Genomic DNA, 13758 nt, shown 5'->3' with positions numbered 1-13758 from the left:
AGATAAGGAAATTAAACTAAGAAGAGTAAGTGGTTTGTTTTTAAGTACATACCTAGTAAGTGGTACACCTGAGATTTCAGATCCTCTCATCCCAATCACACTACCAAAAAAAGCTATTTAATAATTAGTTTTTCAAAGACCACCTCAGACAATGTCAGCCAGGACCATGGCAGCAGTGTACAAGACAGAAAGGTCCCAGAATCACTCCTGGCATTTTCCATCAATGGAATTAATAAGTAAAATAAGAGTATTCAAGACTTAGGAAATTAATTGATGCATGAAACACTGAACTTTTTGAAGTAAAATGATACACAAGCTCAAGATTATGCTATTTTTTATTTGTAGCCAACGTTTATTTTTATGCCTAGAAAAATACATGGGGGGGTTGCTTAGACTAATGTGCTGGGCAGTTTGCTACTTTAGTGATAGTAACATAATTCCGATAAAGCAAGCACAATTATTTTGTACTTTAATTTTATTCAGCAATAAGACCATAATTTTTCATATTTAAGGAAGTATGAAAAATTTGTCAAATTTTAAAAGCTGAATACATGTAGCGTTGGATCAAGGCACATACAAGACTGGCCAAAGGGCGTACAATGCACTTTGGTTTTTTGTTGGAAAAAAATCATGGCAACAGAAAACTGATGTGGTTTTTAAACAAGTAATAGCTCACAATTCAGTAGGAAGCTAGAAAGAAATGTTACAAGTTCATTTAGTAATAGTTGGAAAACTGTGATAGTAATGGGCAGTAATCTTGATCATTGTGAAAGTAAATTGAACATTTATGTACAGTGTTAAAACATTTCACATAAACCAAATCTAAATTTGATCTAGTATTTATTTTTCTTTAAAATTCTTATGTAAAGTACTATTTTTTTCTGCATTTTGAAGGGAATTTCTTATGGTTATGCTACCTTTTTAATATGTATGAAGTTTGTTTGACATCCTTTATGATAAAACATTATAAACACTTAACAATTATGTCTTTAGAATTCACTCTTAAAAGATATGGATTGTATAGGCAAAACCAAAATGCAGTTCTGGTATTTGTGTTCATTATGCTATCCAAGTTTAAGGTTTTATGCTTTCGAAGGACAGATTTCCCCCCTAACTTGGAAACGTGCTTACTTTATTGTTTTTGTGAAGTCCTTTATTCTCAAAGTGTTGTTAGCAATGGCTTTGTTATCAACAGACTTCACACTCCTTTTAAGCCAGCTGATATATTCAGTTCAGAGGATATGCTTACTTTCTTAAGGATATTTAATTACCTTAGAGAAAAATGGAGATATGCAGCAAGTTTGATATTGCCCATTACTTCACATATTTTGACTTATTGACTACCACTGGGATAATACAAATTTAATAATTGGAACATTATTTCATAAACATTTTTTGAAATTTAATATTTCTCATTCAACCAGTTCTTTTTTTTTTTACATTTTACTAATACCAAAGTGGAAAATGGCCTGTGCTTATACTACAAGGATCTCATGTGAACGCAGTCCTGATTGTTCAACACAGCAAGAAGATTCACTTTCACAGTCAACAAGTCATCTTACTCAGTAGAACACAAAGTAAATGGTTTATAACTTCAATATTTTCAAGGAAAATACAGTACAAATTACTAAAAAATACTAAAATATAGAATTGTGTTCAGGCATCTCCACTACCTCAATCGCAGCAGTAACCTGAAATCTGAAACTTTTAATAAAAAGTTCTTAAATATAAATTATATGGCAAATGTACAGTACATTGCTTTTTCTCAGTCTCTTTTTTCCAGTGTTTTGCAGTAGAACAGGGTTCCTACCATCACCTCCCGTAAGTTTAAAAAAAACGAAACACAGTCTGCTGTGGTCCTCCGTCATCATGAGTGTGAGTGGTCCGAGTCTGGGATGCCACTGTCTCTGTGGCTTCGGTTACTACTGCTTTCACTGTGACTGTTCTTGTACAGGTTCATGCCGTTCGGAGGAAATATAGTGTGTATTGCATATTCCTCCTTGGAGGTTGGTTCATTGCTTATTGGTAACATCTGAAAAGAAGTCTCCCTGATTTCCAGGATGGAGTTGTCCTTCTTCGTGCCCGCTTCCGCATAGTCATCCTTTCTTCGCCGCCCTTTGCTGTAAGCATAGTTCCTGGAGAAGAGGGACCCATTCCTATGCACATACCAGCACACCAAAGCAAGAAGGGCAATGGTCACCAGGGCCACCGCCCCGCCAATAATGGCAGCCAATGGCAAATTGGGGTTTTTGTAAGGTTCTTTCTCTTGCTCCCGGTTGAGGGTGGTTGTAGGGTTGTACATTCGAAGAGGTGCAGTTTCAGTCTCAATACAAACAGGAGTTTCATCATATAGGTAGAGGTTACTGGTTTCCATGGGAACCATGCAGACTCGATAGGGTGAATCAGGCTCCAGGGCGGTGACCAAGTATTCACTGCGTTCCCCTGTTACGATGGTTTCTGTTATAGATCCAAATGCTGGGCTGTGGCCCAGTTTAAGCCAGCTGAGCCTTAAAGCAGTCATAGGCAGGGCAAGTTTCCAAGAGATATGAATGGTGTCAGAGGTGACAGATTTCACAGTAATTACAATTGTTTTTCTTGCTGGACTCCCTGTGGTTCGTTGATCCTTCGTGAGCTTGGGGGTCTTGATTTCCGGTTGTTTGGTCACTGGACTTGGCCACTGTCCTTGAGCAGGAAACACTGTGCTGGGCATTGCAGTGGTTATCTGAATGGTGCTTGCAACTGCACTGTCTTTACAATCAAACAGTTCCGCATTGAGGTCCTTGATAGCCATCCCCCGAACTTTTTCTGGGGCTTGGCACATGAGCCCACGCACATTGACCTTCATAGGTAGTGACTGTAACCAGTCACGTACCCATTTCATCTTGCACCCACAATACCAAGGATTGTTGCGAAGAATCAGCTGGGTTATATTGTCCAAATCATTGAAGATACCCTGAGGTAAATTACTTAGGTTATTGTTGGACATATCAAGTCGATACAGCTGCCTCAGATAAGAAAACGCATTTGGGGGTACCCGATTGATGTGGTTCTCTTGAAGATAGAGCTTCCTCAGGTTCATACCTGGAAGGTTCACAGGTGCAGCAGTCAGGGAATTCCGCACCAGTGACAGTTCTGTTAAATTGACGAGGTTGAAGAAAACTTTATCACCTAAACCATGGTTGTTCAACAGGTTTCCATCCAAAACCAGGCGTTGTAGGCTAGTGAGACCTTGAAGAGCTGGTGAGGAAATAGTGGATATACGATTATCATCCAAGCGCAGTTCTTCTATAGTCCTGGGCAAACCCCAGGGGATGGTGCTGAGGTGATTACGAGACAGGAAAAGCAGTCGGAGGTGGTTGCTGTCTCGGAATGCCCCGTCTTCAATGCTAACAGCAGAGACAGAGTTATCATCTAAATGCAATTCTTCCAGATAGGGAATTTTTGAAAGTGAATCATAAGTGATAGTCCTTATGTTATTGTCTTGCAAGTGTAACTCTTTTAGATACTTTGGTAGGTTGGTAGGAAATTCATCTAAACTGTTGTGGTATAGGTATATTCTTTCTACTTTCAGCAAGTTTTTCAAATCTGACGGAATCCCAGCATTATTTATTTGGTTGTTCTGCAGGTAGAGAGTTGTAGCGTCCTCCGGTATTCCCGTTGGAATGGATGTCAGAGAGCGATCATTGCAGTAAATGAAACCTGCATCACAGCGGCACACAGACGGGCAGGACTTAGCCGTGACCGAGAGGGGTGCCACCTGAAGGATCAGCCCAATTTTAGTCCCGATGAGGAAGATGCTCCAGGCTGGGCTGATCATGGTCAGCAGTGTTGAGGTCTTTACACAAGGTAGCTTCAGAGCCCTAAATGCAGGGAGTTAAAAAAAGAAAAAAGTCAGAAAACAATCAGATCAGCATCCTTAAGATTGTGTTCAAAATAGATGTGGAAATTCAAACCTCTCTAATCACTTTCAATATTTTAACATTTTTGCATTGCTTAGGATTTTTTTTGCTACCAAACAATGAACACTATCATATCTCTTTACTTTAACTGTTTCTGGTAGTAAATTAAGAAATATCATGTCCCAAACCTATTTGATTTTGAAATGTTAGATATAATTAAAGTTTTACTGAATATTTGAAAGCAGTTTCATAATACTCAATATCAGTTTTGTAGCCAGTCACTGACAAGGCTAATTACATTTTCAGGTTTTTTCTTAATATCCACAGTGATTTGACACATAAGAAATTCTTTTACTATTCAGGAACAGTTACAAGCCTCTGGGACCCCAATCCCACTAATAAAGCCAATTGTTTACTTTGATTATTGATGTGATTTTTCTTTTATTATTATCAAACATTGTTAGGTATTTCTAGGAGGATAATCAGAAGAAATCTTTTTTCATTTACTTTGGGGAAGGAATGAATTAGATAGTTAATACATCCAACTAATGAAATTTCATTTCACGTTACACTAGTTCTTGCCTTTGTTCCCATTTTGATATATGTTTTGCACTGCATGGTCTAATGGCTTTGTGCACATTTTTCATACCATTCTATTTCATAACATGTTTTCACAATGCATTTATCTCTCTTCAAGTTCTAATCTAGATTATGATTCAACGTTCTCCACAGCTGAAGAGTTATAGATTTATACTAATCTACTGTGTAACATAATTTCTTCTGCACTTTTAGGTATTAATTAGCTTTTATAATTTCACACCTGAAAATAAAAGACTTTAATATTTTTCCTACCTTATTGAACGATGTGAGTAAATTTTGCGGGAGTGAAAATCCAATGCACGTATATTATTATCCTGGTGAGGGACTGGGACTTAACAAACTCTTGTTGATTCCTTGGAAATGTTCTTCACTGTTTATTCAAGTAATCCTATGACACACACACCTCCAGACCAGGCTTGCTGTTGTCAATGAACATTCCAGCTGTGGCTCAGCGTAGTGGGCAAGCTCATTAAAGTGGGGACCAGAAACAATTCAGCTTCCTGTCACTATGTTGAAATCATGGTTTCCTATGTATTTTTTTTTCTTTGATAGAATTTCTGTGTGAAGGTTTCTTTTGTGTAGCTTAATTCCCTTAGTGGAAATTGCTTTCTTTGAAATTCTTATTGGCTCTTCTGTGCAGTGTGGTCAGAGACAGTAACTTCAGATCCTCATGAAGAAAGCCATTCATGATGCTAAGATGCTAAGGCCTGTATGGTAATAGGTTTTCAGGCAGTCACCCCCCACCTTTATTCCCATCCAGGGTTATCCAAGTATAAACTTTGTACAGTAGCTACATCCTGAGGTATGATTACCTGCTGTGAAATAGCTATTTCCAGCTTTTGCTTCTTGCTGCTTTCTTAGAATATCTGGTGTAGTCACTTTATGCAAGAACAGGCATTCTTTTTTAAGAGGTAAAGAAAACTTAATTCAAATATTCTTCGTGGGAAAAAAAAGAAAGTATACTAGACTTCCTTTATATTTTTCTTCCTTAAAACATACTGGGTCTGAGCATCTCCTGTGAAAGCAAAAGGTTTTCATGAAATAATGAACTTTAACATACTAGAGAGATTTCCTAGAAATTTAACTGCAACTTTTTCTTTAAGCAAAACATCTTTCAGGTGAAAAGGTACAGGATGACTTGTTTTTTACTTCCTATATTACTATATTAATAAAGTAGGAGATGAAGTTGAGATTGTCACCAAATAAATAATTTCCGTTCACTGATTATTAGTGTCACTTTGAATTAAACACAGAAGCAAAGCTTCAGTCAAAAGGCAACAAGCCCTTTCCATGCTTTTGAATTCAGATCAGGCCTTTTTAAAAGGTTCACTTTTAAATCTTAGATATAAAATGATAAAGTGCATTTAAAAAAGGAAAGAATTATATGTCAAAGAGGTGAGCAAATAGAGAACAAGAATTTTTGACAGAAATTCCCTTTCAGACATTTTGAACACGGTTTTACAAAGGTATACGAAATCTACAGCTTAAGAGCTGAATCGAGTTTGCTTCAGAGCTTGTCTTGTGCGTTGCTCAGCACCCTGCTTAGTTCTTTCTGCAGGCCTCGATTTTCCCAAAAGCAGTGTGGACCCCATCACATTGCTGCTTAGAGGTGTTTCTAAGGGCTGCTCGATGATCTTAATACTCTAGTTACTCAGGTGTTCTGGGCCAAAGTCACAATTTATTTTTTAGGAGAATATAATTTTAATTTTCTTTTGGACTAGGAAGGATGCTATTTCCATCGGTCTCCCTTGTAATGACCGTTAGAAAAGCATATGAATGAAAACCCGACAAGGCATTTTTCTTGAAGTTCAAACATGAGCAGGCCAATCCACAGAAAGACAGCTTTTCATTTCTGAAACACAATTTAAGACTTGATCAGAGAGAACAGTGATTTTAATGAGGACTGCATGGTCCACTATGTGATACACACCAATGTATATTTGGTGCACGGAGGGAGGTGGGTAGGATCAGTCTCTGTAATCCAGGGTTACCTGCTCAGGGGCTTTCTGTATATGTGGGGAACATGAGGGTACTCTGGACATATTTATTTGACCCTGAAATTAAGGGGAAAAAAGTAGAAGCCATGTGCTTCTCCCCCTGTAATTACCTAGCATCCAACCAGGACAGCATCTGTTCCAGAATTCAGACACTGCTGAAAGTGTATGTTAAACAAGGCCAAAATTGGTGTTTCTGGTTGTTTTTGAAATTTTAGTTTCTTTTAGTTTGTCACTGGATACCAGTGCTTATCATAGACTGCATTAACAGAAGGAAACTTAGAAAAGTTATAGATAAATTTAATTTATTATTTAGGCAACTTAAAACAAAAAGAGCAGTTAGCAGTTGGATTAAATATTCTCCAGTGGATATGACACAGTGCCCACAGAGGAAAGTTTAAATGATTTATTGTTTAATGTGAGGTTTTACTGAAATGCCTTTAGGGCTTTACTCATTGTTGAGTTTCTGTAGTTATTTTTTTCTTGAAAACTGTTGTTTTCTCAGTATGTGAAAATGGAAAACCAAGCTGTTGAAATTATAATTAAAAAGTTACTTTAAAAAATATCTGCTATAAATGTTTTCTCACTTTGAAAATTATTCAAAATAGAAAATAATTTGGTTAATTTAAGTTTAGGAAACAATTAACTCTTGTTAAACTGCATTAAAACAAAATAATAAATAATATAACATCATAAATGAGAACCTGCTTAAAATGTTATGAATAGTCAGACATTTCTCATACGCCAGGACATACTCTCAAATTGAAATGATCAATCCAATGAATGGGGATTTTAAAATTGTTGACATTTTCTAGTCAGGTCAGCCAAGATTATATCCAAGGTCATGCATAATGATAATTAGAAATAATGTTATCTGAATGATAACTATTTCACCAAATCAAGCTTTTAGAATATATATCAATATAGATATCGATATAGATTCACATTTTAATTCAGAGAAAGGAAAAAAATTCTAAATAGGTGTGGAAAGAGGGAAGATTAATTTGTTTATTTTTCCTGTTTTACAACTGTGAAACTGCTTTCTCTGCTCCGTTTGATATGCAAACTAATGTTGCCATTGATACAGTAGTGGTAATAATGTGGGATTAATGGAAAGCCTTAGATCTCATTAAATTCTTGGAAAATGCCATTCTCTTCTCCCCTAATCTGCATTAAAACAAAAACCAAAACCATCAAACAGGTTTCTCTGGAGAGAAGACTCTTTCAGATGGGAAGAGTCCCTCACCAATCCCTACTCCCTTTACTGAAAAGTTAAAACAATTCAAGGCCTGTTAGATTGTGTTTTATATTTTACATTTTTTCCTTCCCTTTTATATTTGAAACTGTAGTGCTAGCCAGATTATTATTTTATTTATTTATTTTTGCATATAAAGGCTGTAATGATCTCTCCATCCAAAATAAGCAATCCTGCCTCCAAGCGAAGACTTCCCTCTTTCTGAAGTAGCTCTACATATTCACATATAGAGACACATGTCACTGAATGTGAATAATGAAAAGAAAACTGACCCCCACTGGCAAGGACGCTGTGGCCAGGTTTCCTCAACCTCGACTCCAGAGCCTGTATGTCTGCGTAGGCTTGAAAGAGGCCATTGCTTCTGAGAAACTACAACAAAACCCCGATCTTTTAGAAAAATATTGTTAATGGGGTAACTCGGGAAAAAACAGAAATGGAACCCTGGTTACTTAAAGGAATGTTTCAAAATTATTTTTTAATGGAATTATTACTTATGTATATTGCTTTAAAACAGTAGCAAAAGGAAGAAAAACGTAATCACATTTTTAATAGGGATCTTTTCTGTTCATTCTTTCTTTTTTTTATAAATAAAATAGTGGAGTTTTTAAAAATTGCATTTGTAACTTAATCATATGTCATTTATTTCCACAATATACTTAAGAAAGTATGTAAATAGACAAGCATGCCCTCATTTTTAGATAGTTTAAAAAATAAATATAATTTAAGAAGTATATGAATAGAAAACAGGTATTTAAATAAAATCAAGAACTTGAGGCAATTTACATGTTTATGTGATTTCTTCTCTGCTACTACAATATTTTGAATGTAGGAATGTTTGAGATGAGAAGGTATTTTCCTTTTTTGAGCACTTAGATTAAGGTTATATTATATATTGATCTTGCTAACTCCTTGAATCCTTTATTTGCCACCTTTGATTTAAATTGATTTTGATTTGAAATCGTTGCTCATTTTTAGAAAATTTTAAACCAAGTATGGAGTTTGAGATTGTAGTTTCTTTTTTAATGATTTGCCTCACATAATGATTTCCTAGTGCTGATAATTTTTAAAAATATTAAATCTAAAAGTACAATGGCATGTAAAACTTTTAATCCAAATTAAATGCGTTATTATTTTTACTAAATCTAGGTAATCTAGAGTATTAGGAAAACAATCCATTTATGAAGGCTTAAATTGCTGCTAGAAAAAGCACAACAAAATTATCAACCTGAGAATGCTAAGTCTTTGTAGGACCTGGTATTTCAAATAAACTACATATATGGTTAAACTGAAAAACTGGAGAACATCAGGTTAGTTGATAGTGACAGCAAAATGCTTTCTAAGCAACCTGTCTGGTAGTTAAATTTTCCACGATCATCAGATTTCAGGAAAGTTCCAATTCTTTTGTTTAATGCCAGGCAAGCAGAAGGACTTCTAACTCTCCTCTCGAGAGTCATGAAGTCTGAAGGGTTTGCTGAGAGGCAGAGAAGCAAGCGTGCCTTTCCTGCTTGGGTTTCTCCAGACTCTTTTCGAGCCTGAAGAAGTCTCTGTTTTATTTATGCAATATAGGAGATAAAAGTTCCAGAACAAAGGGTTTTTACTTTTTCCCTTTATGTTTGTGATTCTTTTTCCCAATAGGTTTATGATCAATACATCTAATATTGCTTCATTTATTTTGGCTTGTAGAATGAAATGTTGCATCCTTAACACAAAAAAGGCAGGCTGGGATGTTTCTCTCTCATCATGGTGAATGCTGCTTCCTTTTTTTTGATATTCAAGGCAGAGTAAATAAAATAGAGAAGCAAGATTTGTAATACTGAATAAGATATTGATTTAGAGAGTGGTAAAGGTGAGCAGTAGAGAGCTTGGGGCATGGAACATGCTTTCTGTATGCACTGACTTGGAGCATCTACAATCAAAACTAGGCATTTTCCCACTGCAAACTTGAAATGCTTTCCTAATACTCCCTTTTTGGTGTTTGTGAGCACAATATTAAAATTTCTAATATTTAAATTTCCATACACTAGTACAGCAAATATTTGGGTCTGCTGTGTGCCAAGGACTGTGCTGGCTGGTGAGAACATCCAAAATAATAAAACGCCTTGTTTCCTCATGTCAAGGTAGTGTATTATTGATTTAGACCAAATAAAAAGAAAAAAAATCAACACTATATAAACTGATTGATCCACAGTCCAGTGGCACACTTTTAAAACGATGTTTAACCAAATATAGTCTGTAGGCTTTCTTTTCAAAGTTGCCACGGTAACTGGTGCACAGGAAAAGTGAAAGAATAAAGAACAAAAGCTGTCATTGTCTCATCAGTGTGAGAGCAATTTCTCCCTCCTCTCATTTAAGCAGACTAGTACCTGGAGACAGCTTTTTATCCGTTCCTGACACTGGATTTGGGGCCAGAAAGGAGACCGTGCATATGCAAAACAAATGCAACCTTGGCTAGCTGCTGAAATTATATCTCATTCCTTTTTTCCTGAAAATCTGTTTTCTTTGCAGTTCTTGCCATAGACATATCAAAGTCCCGAAACCTGCCATTCTGTGAAATATAAACATGGCTTCCCAAACTGTTTTTTATTACGATGTTTTACCAAGTTTAGAGATGCTGAGATGCATTCTGAAACTGGAAAGTGCTTTCTGAAATGTATATTCCTATTTTGGTTCTTAAGAGAAAGAAGGGTTTTTTATTTTTCATTTATTTCAGAAGGGACTTACAAACCATCTTTGTTGGAAATTGGTTTGTTGACTTCTAAGTTTTTGAAACGGTGGAATGTTAGAAGGACTTGAGAAACAGCCCTTTTTATGTTCTGAAGAGGAAAATGCAGTTTGGAGAATTAATATCGCGGAGAAATTTACTGTAGAGATTTGCCCACTGGGGGGTGGTACACGCTACCAGAACACTACTTTCAGAAACCACACGTCAGATGTGGGCTGCTGCCGGCCAGTTTTTCTCTGGTTTAATTACAACAAAGCCTCCCGTTGAGAAGAACAGTGAAGGCCTCTGGGGCAAAAGGTGGGGGGCGGGAGGGAAGGGGGAGTGAGGGAAAAGGAGGGAAGAAATCACAGCCTTTGAAAAATTTACTGAATCTTATTTCCCTCGTTGACTTCATTTACGGTGGTCTTCAGTTGACTTTCAACAATTATTTATAATGCTATTAAAATAAACTGGTTGAATAAAAGAATATTGGGGCGGCTCCATACAGAATTTTTAGGTTAGCTCTAGCTCTTGCCATTAATCACATTCTTTGTTATAGCACCCACCCACCTTTCAAAAGGGGAGGAAAGTTAAGATTCACTGAAATGGCAGTTTTACACCAAAATTATTTTGAACAACCGGGTTTAACTTAATATCGGTATGAACCCCAGCATAGTAAAGAGGAAAGCAGAAAGAAGAAACCTTAATATATTATGAATGCAAGGCAAGTTCTCTGCTACTGATTTAAAATTATTGAAAATGATCCAGAAAGAGGAGGCAGCCTTCAGTTGTGTGGCCAAGGAAAGGCAGCAAATCTTTCTGCAGTGCACTTGCATGTTTCAAAGCTGATAATTGTATTTTTCATCTGGAGACGCTGAGTGTTCATTAGGGTCTTGTGTCCCTAGGCAGGAGATGCTGAACATAATTGGAGTTTCTATTTGATTGGGCAATGTAGTCTAGAGAAGAAACTGGGGTAAAGATAATTAATAGCTTGCTAACAAAGTCTGACAGCCACAAGATTTCAACCAAATTTATTTCCCAGCGCTTCATTTGGCTCTGAAAAAGTTTTGGTAAAATTGGTAGCTCCTTAATTAACACTTGCAATGTACCTTCTATTTTGCTGCCACATTCAGTTATGACAAATTTTTTTTTACTGTTTTTCTTCTTTTTATAAAAACTTTATTTGCTGCCCAATTATGTATTTTGCAAATGTTATGGGCATTTTGAACCTAACCATAATTGATTTAAAGGTGGGGGGAGGGGAGCAGAGAAATGAAAAGCCCAATTAATAAATAATGGTTAGCACTCTACAGGAGCGCAGTATTTATAAAATCATTATGTTTATCCATTCAGTAATATCTCTGCCAATACTTCGACTTGGTATGCTTTAACAGTGTTCTATTTAAAAATAAATTATATGTGGCTTTTCTACTTAAATACATGCAATCATGTTTTTTTGTAATCTTGTTTTTTATTTCAGGTTAATAAATATATGTATGTGTGTATATGTTGTGGTACACACACACATATATTTGCAAACTAAATGGCATATCTCTGATTTAATCTTCTTATAGATTAAAACCTGGCATATTTGTATTAGTAGTAGTGGTGATATTAATGTTTTCTGTTACTTTTAAAGGGTTAATTTCTTTCTTTACTCATCCAAAAGAGACAAGTTATCAGTCATCTGTCACTTCGGGGCAAGCATTAATGGTCCTATCTGAAAACAGACAAATTCATTCTTTATGTTTGTGCTGGTCAGGGTATTCTTATTTAGTTAGGGATGAAAGAAGGGCATTGCTACAGCTGAAGCACTTTTCTAGTGGCTTTATTCATGTTGTTCCCTGCTAATGAAATAACATATGTGCAGTTTATAGCAGATAGATTTATTAAGAAAATTTGAAATAGCTGATGTTTAAAACCATGCGAGAATTTGGTTCTATAATTGGCAAATATCAATGGTTTATTTTTTTTTACTTCTAAACAAACAAACACATAAATAATTAAGAACCACCCTCTCCCAATGATGAGAAAACATAGGCCTGTTGCACTCTTTACCTCGGTGCAACCATTTTGTTTCAGACCTAATGCACTGAAAAATTTTTTTTGTAAAGAAGACCCATTTAAGTACTTTTTGAAAGTTTTGCTATATAAAAGTATTTCTTTCACTATGATAAGATTTTCCTAATTTAAGTTGCAAGTGAATGGATAGTCTACATTTCTACTTGATGAGGGCTCTACTCATTTTCCCCCCTGCTACCCCAAACTCCCTGCATACATCAGACATAGCTTCCAGGCTCAGCTTTGTTAGTTTTTCTGAGTAGACTTTGCCAATTACTACGCTAGTCACATACTACATTTGCCCAAGCAATGGATTTTGGCATTCATTCTACTGGAGAGGAGATATGGTTTGGAAGAGTCTCCCTCTCCTCTGAGTTGAATTAACTAGTTGAGATTTGCAAGCCTGAAATGCTTGAGGTCGCTCTGGCAGGATAGCAGTGCAAGCTTTAAAATCTAGGTGTAGCTGTTAATCCTCACAGAGGCATACGCGTCGCCAGCAGTGGCTCAGCCCGCTGTGACCAAGATGTATGCTTTTCATGTACTGCGTACTTATGGGCTGAGGGATTATTGATTTTCTTTCACAGTTGTAAAAACAGCAATTGGTGATTATGCCACACATACAGTACACACCAAGTTAGCAAGACCTTTCGCGTTCAACTCTGTGAAAAAACCCTACCTTATATTCTTTAATATTTAACATTTAACTTTCCAACTGAATGTCCGTAAAGCTCTTTTTAAATAGAACCTCCACAAGACAGAACATAGCTGTTTACAATTTTTTTTTTTTTACATGAAAGGTTTTAAGTAACTTCTTGCATTTGGCTACATAGGCAAATTGTTCCTTGCTGGCTGGCATGCACATAATATTGCTGGTACTGGTGACAGAGCAAACGTTTGTATTTGGATGCCTCACGGTACCAAGTCATTTTTTTCTAGAAAGTAAAAGCCAAGCAAACTTTCTGGAACAATCATAAGGAAAAGCATGGGAAACACTTACCAGGAAGACGAGAAAAAGCAATTCCATAAATACTGCCGCTATAGCTGTAATTCCTCGGACCATGAACTGGAGTAATAACCCTCCCCCTCTCTTAAGCTCCGCGTCCAGTCCACACAAAGCCAGCGGCAGCTGCAGGCTGAGCTTGTCCTGCTGCGGGTCGCTCCTACACCGAGGAGTGAGCGAGGGAGAGCATTCCCGTTTACTGCACACAGCCCACCTCCAAGTCTGAAGTTAAAGCTTCACCTCGCAGT

The 13758-nt window shown here is 36.5% G+C and overlaps 2 protein-coding genes across 7 annotated transcripts in view; one reads left to right on the top strand and one right to left on the bottom strand.

Annotated features, from left to right (window-relative positions):
- The window catches only part of MACROD2 (mono-ADP ribosylhydrolase 2), a 2105833-nt gene that overhangs the window by 302374 nt on the left and 1789701 nt on the right, over window positions 1-13758 (top strand). The gene's annotated exons all lie outside the window — the stretch shown is intronic.
- FLRT3 (fibronectin leucine rich transmembrane protein 3) lies at window positions 318-13738 on the bottom strand. Of its 3 annotated transcripts, none has more exons than XM_066236265.1 (3): window positions 13508-13738; window positions 4752-5514; window positions 318-3860 (listed from the first exon to the last, which is right to left on the bottom strand). In XM_066236265.1, the coding sequence occupies exon 3, from the start codon at window positions 3815-3817 to the stop codon at window positions 1868-1870; it is 1950 nt and encodes a 649-aa protein (XP_066092362.1). In that variant the 5' UTR covers window positions 3818-3860; window positions 4752-5514; window positions 13508-13738; the 3' UTR covers window positions 318-1867. The 3 variants fall into 3 exon arrangements, with proteins under 3 accessions (XP_066092362.1, XP_066092363.1, XP_066092365.1); XM_066236266.1 differs by having other exon boundaries at window positions 5312-5514; XM_066236268.1 differs by lacking the exon at window positions 4752-5514.

This window comes from Saccopteryx bilineata, chromosome 6 (genome assembly GCF_036850765.1).
Source record: "Saccopteryx bilineata isolate mSacBil1 chromosome 6, mSacBil1_pri_phased_curated, whole genome shotgun sequence".
NCBI classification, from domain to species: Eukaryota; Metazoa; Chordata; class Mammalia; order Chiroptera; family Emballonuridae; genus Saccopteryx; species Saccopteryx bilineata.
This window is presented reverse-complemented; position numbering and strand designations above follow the sequence as displayed.